The sequence below is a fragment of the Synchiropus splendidus genome, chromosome 2, assembly GCF_027744825.2.
Source record: "Synchiropus splendidus isolate RoL2022-P1 chromosome 2, RoL_Sspl_1.0, whole genome shotgun sequence".
Classification (NCBI taxonomy): domain Eukaryota; kingdom Metazoa; phylum Chordata; class Actinopteri; order Syngnathiformes; family Callionymidae; genus Synchiropus; species Synchiropus splendidus.
In genome coordinates this window covers 9,301,017-9,308,599 of record NC_071335.1, presented here as the reverse complement: position 1 = coordinate 9,308,599, position 7,583 = coordinate 9,301,017, and the positions used below count along the sequence as shown (strand labels likewise).

At 43.9% G+C, this 7,583-nt stretch overlaps 1 protein-coding gene across 1 annotated transcript; it reads left to right on the top strand.

Moving 5' to 3' along the window:
• Nucleotides 1-1,372: 1,372 nt before the first annotated feature.
• LOC128754026 (neuronal pentraxin-1-like) lies at nucleotides 1,373-7,333 on the top strand. Its single transcript, XM_053856328.1, has 5 exons — nucleotides 1,373-1,852; nucleotides 1,930-2,137; nucleotides 3,145-3,386; nucleotides 3,605-3,784; nucleotides 5,776-7,333. The coding sequence occupies exons 1-5, from the start codon at nucleotides 1,439-1,441 to the stop codon at nucleotides 5,995-5,997; spliced, it is 1,266 nt and encodes a 421-aa protein (XP_053712303.1). The 5' UTR covers nucleotides 1,373-1,438; the 3' UTR covers nucleotides 5,998-7,333.
• The last annotated feature ends 250 nt before the right edge of the window (nucleotides 7,334-7,583 follow it).

Below are 7,583 nucleotides of genomic sequence, written 5' to 3'. Positions count from 1 at the left end.
GGATGTGTCTTAATTGCCCCATCTAACTTTTCTGTGTTGTTTGGTTTGACGTCCCGCTGAGGACAGTCATGCTATACAGTATGGCTCCTCATCATTTGATTGCTCAAGCCTGTGAAGAAGAAAGAACTCTAAGAGTAGTAACCAGTGAGACTCACACCTGTCAGATTCAGTGATGAACCAGCGGGGGTTTGTATGAATTGCGTATCTGCTCTTCCATGCTGGGTTTGTGGGAGGAAGGAAACTTCACATCATCACGAATCCCTTTCAATTCCAATCATATTTGTGCAAAAATAAATCTAGATGAAAGTTGTTCACAGGATTTGCTGAAACTTTTGTGAGGGGAAACAGTGGTTTAGCTCTCTGACTACTTTAATGCCTCAGTGCACACAATCAGAGAGGTCCTCGGCAGGGGTGAACTGGCTGCCTGCACAAGGCGGCATATTTTGTTCATGGTAAAATCAGTTAGTTTTCTATTGATGTGCACAAGGAACTGGCAAATTGGTGCCCGCTCCAGCTGTAGGTGTCCATATTTGACAAGGGCAACCTCAACTGCAACAATTGGCTGGGGACTTTTGAAAACTCATGAAAACACATTTAAGGTATTTATAATATATTTAAAATATTTATAAAATAACTGTTGAATTGAATTCAATTCAGTGGAGCACTCTCACTGCATGCAACACTTAGGAAAGTGTTCATTGAGCAGCAGCACGTGAGCCTCTTCTTCCTTCATGTGAAGGTGAAAACGGATCGCCACACACAGACAAGCACAGAACACCAGTGAACACAGCCTTTGACGACAAAGAGAACATGATCTACGTCACATTTCAGGGTAAGAAACATTTTGTGCGTGAGGGGTAAAAAAGAGAGAAGTGAGGCATGCTTCACTGTACCACAGCTTCCAATTAAGGTGGAGCCGTCATTCCCCTTATCACGCTTTTATGACAACCATGTGATAAGTAAAATAGCCTCTGTAAAGGACTTCTTCGACAGACAATGTCCTTCTCTACGAATGAATTCCTTGTTCAGAAATCCCTGATCAATATGTATTTACTTAATGTCGTGCAGATCACCTCCAACCACCTTACCTTTACCGTTTACAAACGTCAAACATCTTTTTCTTTTTTTTTTTTTTTTTTGTCCTTCTAGTTATACTATATTTTGCTATGTCTCGGGTTTTCATTTTCCCTGCGTTTTATTTAATTTTGTTCTCGCCTTCTCTTGGTTACAGTCACGCATATCTCTAAATCTAAACGATCTACGGCGCTATCTCTCCGGACCACCTTAAATCGTGGGCAGGGCTCCGCGGATCTTGATGACAGTGATGCGGGAAAGCGCGCTGCTCTCCCGCTATATAAAGCGAGCAGGCTCCGGTGGACAGTTCCGAGGTGCTGAAATATCAGACACTTTCTCCTGCGCCGACCCGCCGTCGATCACGATGCGTAAGAAGATGGAGGGACTCTCCTTGAAACTTTTTCTACTCTCCAGCCTAGTGGTGGTGGAGGCTCATGACTTCCAGACGCAGTTCATTTGCACCTCGGTGCCCAAAGACATGGACCTGTGCACGGCCAGCATGCAGAACAGTGGCCCGGCGGAGGACCTGAAAACCACAGTCATGCAACTGCGGGAGACTGTGCTGCAGCAGAAGGAGACAATCATGAACCAAAGGGAGACCATCAGGGAACTCACGTCGAAGTTGAGCCGCTGTGAGGGTCAGAGTGTCCCGGGAGCCGGGGGCAAACGGCCGGGCGGCAAGAACACCATGGGGGATGTTTCCAGGGGCACCACGGATACTCTGGCACAGCTGGGGCAGACTTTACAGAGCCTAAAGCAGAGACTCGAGAATCTGGAGGTAAAGGAGTGGATGGTTATGTGACGCTCCAAGCTGTTTGTTTCGAAATCTAACCCACTTTTTTCTCCCTCGTGCAGCAATACAGCCGCGGAAACAACACAGTGCAGGCGAACAGCCTGAAAGATCTGCTCCAAAACAAGATAGATGACATGGAGAAGCAGGTCCTGTCCCGGGTCAACACCATAGAGGAAGCCAAGCCTGGAGCCAGGAACGACTCCGAGCAGAGGAACCGAGTCGAGTCCACTCTCACGTCGCTGCACCACCGGATCACAGACCTGGAGAAAGGTGCGTCTGGATCTTCAGAGCGCACTGGATTTTTGGAGTTGCCGACAAGTTACGTCTTATGGATTCCTAAAGCTATCGAGTCTTACAATTGGAGGGTCCCGCGGAAAGGGTGGCAAAGATTTGGGTTCCTAGTGCCGCAGCAATCAAACTGCGCGCAGATGGCGAGAGACGAGGCGCGCTGCTCCTTGTCGCTTACATCCCGAGTTTGTTGTTGTGCTGCCAGATCTGACAGAAGCGGGATTTGTAGACAGCAAGAATAAGATACCCAGGACGTAACGAGATTCGATAACCGACGCAGAGATAAAAGAGGCTTTGAGTCTTCTCTAAGATGCGACGCTGGTAGTGGATTGCTACTGGGTCACTTTAAAATTCACGTTGGTCCGTGAGTTTGTTCCTTTGGGGGTCAAACGGTGTCATCTGTCCCGTGTTTGTTCCATTTGGGGAAAATGGAATGGATTTAAGCTTGCATTATTCGAGTACAAGATTCACTCAGATGCGGTGAAGGGTGTCTTCATGACTGCAGTGTGTGCGCGTGTGCGTATGCGGGCGCGCGAATGTGCGTGTGTCCGACAGATCGTTGAAGAACTGAGGAAAAAAAAGTCCTATTAGAACCTTTTAGTTTAACTACACAACAAGTGTAAAAAATGTAAACTGTCTGGGGTAAAAAAAAAAAAAAGGAAATTCAACAAATTCAATCCAACTTCAATCAGCATCCTCCACGTTTCTACACTGTACAGTGAAATCAGATCAGCTGACTTGTCTTGAGAACACTGCAGAGGCAGAAAATAAAACAAGAGACAATAAAGTATTTCAACAATAATTTCTTTAATAAGAGGTATATTCATCGGGAATCAACAGAAAGCAATGTAAAAATAGCTTTTCTGATCTTCTTCAGTTTTATTTCTTGATGTACAAATGAGGATGTTTGATGTTCATCAAATGTCCTCGTTCTGTTGTCATACGCAGCGTGTAACAGATGAAGTATTTGACATGAATCTCACCACCAGGCAAAGACAACAGACAGATGGATTTGTTCCAGCTGACAGTCCCGCTCCGAACAAACTACATGTACGCCAAAGCCAAGAGGAGCCTCCCGGAGATGTACTCCTTCAGTGTGTGTCTGTGGATTAAGTCTAACGCCTCTCCTGGAGTTGGGACACCCTTCTCCTATGCCGTCCCGGGCCAGGCCAACGAGCTGGTGTTGATAGAGTGGGGCAACAATCCTATGGAGATTGTCATCAATGACAAGGTAGCTGACATGTTACATTTGTATTTTTGTCGGTTCTGTTGCTCATGTCACAGATGTGTGTGAGTGACTTATTGTAGCCTGACAACGTGTGATGGGTGGAAATAAGAGATAAGCGCAAAGGTGAAAGATGTCTTAGATGCACAGGGGGAGAAATGAAAACAGTTTTGTCAGCTGCAAGTGTGACAGTGCATGTGGATGTTTTGTTGCATATCCTGCAGGTGGCCAACCTGCCTTTCCACATCAATGACGGTAAATGGCATCATCTTTGCATCACGTGGACCACGCGTGACGGGATATGGGAGGCCTTCCAGGATGGAGTTTGGAGAGGAAAGGGAGAGAATCTGGCTCCGTATCACCCCATCAAAGCAGAGGGAGTTCTGGTCTTGGGACAAGAGCAGGTACATTATAAACTGTTTTAACTCATATCTAATGTCATCTATGAGTTTAGCTGGACATTCACTATGTTAAATTCAATTCAAACTGACATAAGTTTGTGTAATTAAATATAATAAAGGCTTATCATACGGTTGGAGTGGAAATATTCACGCCTGGCCTTTGATTTGCACCTGCTGTTTCGGTCTACCTGAATTTCAAAATTCCAAGTTTGATGACTGGGTTACATCTACCCCCTAGCTCCGTTCTCCGTTTGTTCAAGCAGTGGCTGTGCTTTGAGTCTCAAATGGAAGAGTGAACTCCTCCTCTCTCTGCGACAGTCATATGAGTGAGGAAAGCATTTTGGCCTTGGATTGTGATCTTGTTTATGGAGTCTTTGACCTCGGGTCAATACATATAGGATCAGCATGCTGATGCCCACTCTTCTGGCTCTTGGATGTAGCACCAATTCAATAACCTGGCTGGCTCAAACCACCTCTATGTGAGGAGAAGAAATGTTAATAAAAAGGTTTGCTGAGAACATGTTCTCAAGGCCACGGGCGCTGACTTTCATCTCTGCCTCTTAAACTTAGTGGCAAGGCAAACTACGAGCTGCTAATATAGCCAATTGGACTCTATCTTCAGTGGTAAAGTGATAAAAAAGATGAGCTGGTCAAACAGAAGTCACCTTTGACTCTGACTCACTAGAGTCAATAGATGAAAATTTGGACTGTCACTGTTGTTATCCATTTAAAGAGCGACAAATTCAACTTTCCTGACTCATGCATGCTGTATGTTTCAAATGTTGAATTCCTCCTCTCTGTGATGCAGTCCCTCATCATGACAATGCTGCTTTCTTGCATTTCATTTATATTCATGATCCCCGAACAAAAAGTACTCCAAAGAAATGATTACCAGAACGTCAACAATGACCATGACGTCTCCTGCAATTGTCAGCTGGATGAACTTGAAATAGAATATTCTGAGCTATAATTTAGCTGATTCACGACACATTGTGTAACCGTTATGATCAAGGGGCTGCCAGAGCTTTCTTCAAGAGTTGAGATCAGCCATCACATTTCAGAGATGAAAAGCTGACAGCAGCTTTAGTCCATGGCCTGCACCCTTGAGAATGGCGTTCTGCTGACCAGATTTACATGATGATGCAGGGAAATGCTGTGTCTCGCTTGTCAAAAGCACACACGCAATTCACGGTGGACGCCCTGAAACTGTAGTAATGCAGAAAATGCAATAATGAGGTTAAAAAAAGACGTCTCAGTGGTATTTTGAGCGTCATGCCAATAACAACACAGCTTGGAATGTTTAGCGTCATCAGCATGTGAGTCAACATACAATCAAAAATCCATTTCATCAAAGGTCTCCAATGAAGAAATATTCAAATAATTAATTGACTGAATGTTTATCTCAGAAGAGAGCACCTACTGTCCCTCTGCCAAGCAGCTCATTTCCACCGACAGCAAGCCTCACAAAGCTACTTCAAAACGCTGAATACAGAGCCCAAGTCTATTAGTCGTATAGACACACACATTTATCACATACTGAACTGCAAAAGAAATGGTAGATATCTTTTGGTCTTGGACTTGGTACATAATGGTGTAGTGGGAATAAAAAGATCCTCCCTCATGAAGTTATTCCTTCATAACATTCTCCCCCTCTCTGTGAACGAGAGGTTAAAGGAGCGAAGCGCAAAGGGACGTCACAGTGCACAACCCACCCTCTGCCTTAGTTCTGACCCCGCGTCTGTCCTTATTTGACTGTCCACTTCGCATCACATCAGAGATACAATGCACGATTCGGGTTAGTTAGCTAAAAATTAAAAAGAGTTTTGTGGGGTCCAATATAATTGATAAAACACTCCAAACAGTAGGTCTAGACAAGATCATCAAAATGTTCAAGAATTTAATCCAACCATGCGGTGTAATTGCATCATGGAAATAGTGGCAACAATTGGCGCACTAAAGGATCTGATGTTCTATCTGCTTTCTACTCTCTCCAGGACACTCTTGGAGGAGGTTTTGACGCAACACAAGCCTTTGTCGGCGAGCTAGCAGGCTTAAATATCTGGAACAGAATACTTTCTATCGCTGAGATCTACAACCTGGCGACATGCAACAGCAAGGCACCAGCAGGAAATGTCTTCTCCTGGACCGAGAGCAACATTGAAATATTCGGTGGAGCAACTAAGTGGATCTTTGAGCCGTGTCGTTCTCTCAACTAAACTGCTTTGTTCTTGAGTTTCTACCCTTCTCAATTTCCTTTGATACTTGAGTTAGTTGTCACGCTTCACTCCTGGATCTTTCGTGGGTATTTATGTGCAGTACACTTGAGGTTTAGAAACAAAAAAAAAGAAGAAAAAAAAAAGAATTTCGAGAAACCCATGTGTTTTCATCAACTTCGGTTGATACTTCTAGCTTTTTTGGTTTGGCTTATTTGGTCTTGGACTGGCAGCTGGCAATCCTAGCCTTATGTTCGGCCACCTCACAGTGCAAGTGAGGGATTCCTTCACTGCTCCTGGCCCATTCTTCTGGAGATAGATTACGCTGTCTGTCTCATTCTTGTCAGTGTTCAAGCGCCGTGACGTGACGTCTTCTGACTCGGTACAGCTTTCTCCTCCATTCTTGCCCGGCCCCTTCGGATCTTGCACTGTGACTGACAAAAAGCCCTGTTGAAAGGAGAGGAGGGAATATCGGAGGACACTGCAAAGTCAGACTGTGGCACAAGTCAATTTGTATTTCTCGTCTGCTCTTTGTGTTTCTGTAAGAATGTTGTTAACTTGCCAACATTGCATCAAAGCCTGGGTGCCTTGGGCTGGTACAAATATTCAGCACCATCCAATCTGTCGCAAACTCAGTGTTTATTGGTTTATGTTTTTCTTATCCTTCCTTTCCTAAAGCTGAATTTAGTTTGACGTTCCCCTGGTAAATGTAATTTTGAAGAGTTTGTTTTCTGACATGGTGTGTTGACAGGTGTTTGTACTGCTCTGTATTAGGAATGTTACAGTATCTGTATAGTAACAGCATGAATGACGGAGTGCTGTGGAAGCATTGTTCGAATCTGCTTTACTATCTTCTCTGGGTGTGGGTTTTTTACTGTATTGTTATATGCTCCAAGCATGGCAAAACCTGAGAGATGAAGAATTTAATTTTTGTAATAAAATTGTGATACTTAATGTGAGCGTGGTCCTCTGTTCATGTATGTTCAGCCGAAGACATTTTTAGGAAACACACAGCACTCTTGATAAATCCTGCACACTAAATAAGAATGGGAGTGATAAATATCAACACACATTACTAACTGAACAACATCAAGAATGGGAACACGCTTACTTGTTCTGTAAAGACAGAATTCAGCTCTTAATTCAACTCTAAAACTGTACCGTTAAAATTGGATTCAATTGAAATTTAATCATTTTGTTCACCTGCGACTGTGACTCTTTCTCTGGTTAAGATACTTACTGTTTGCTATGATGAAACAGGTAGTTATTTCCTAAGATCACATGACCTTCTCTCACTGCAGCCGAAAGTTTCCCCTGAATCGCAATTAAAATGAGATAACTACCCTTCCTTTTTTGCAGCATTTTCAGAACATTTTCAATATATGTCATTGAGCGCAACAAATCAACAAAGAGATATTAGGACAGGAACTGTGCTGAGAGTGTATTCATGATACACAGAGTCAAGAGAAATGAACAAGAGATCTTGACATGTGCTACCCTGCTCCCGTCCCTGCTGTGTTCAACTGGCATGTGTCCACTGCTCGTGATGACACAATCCCTGGCAAAAACAGCAACAGCACTGCCAGAAG

What these genes read in the sequence shown, in the direction of transcription:
- LOC128754026 (XM_053856328.1), top strand. Translation starts at nt 1,439, where the DNA reads ATGCGTAAGAAGATGGAGGGACTCTCCTTGAAACTTTTTCTACTCTCC. An exon ending in AGAGACTCGAGAATCTGGAG is followed by an intron (nt 1,853 to 1,929) that starts GTAAAGGAGTGG and finishes TCCCTCGTGCAG; the next exon opens with CAATACAGCCGCGGAAACAA. An exon ending in AGATTGTCATCAATGACAAG is followed by an intron (nt 3,387 to 3,604) that starts GTAGCTGACATG and finishes CATATCCTGCAG; the next exon opens with GTGGCCAACCTGCCTTTCCA.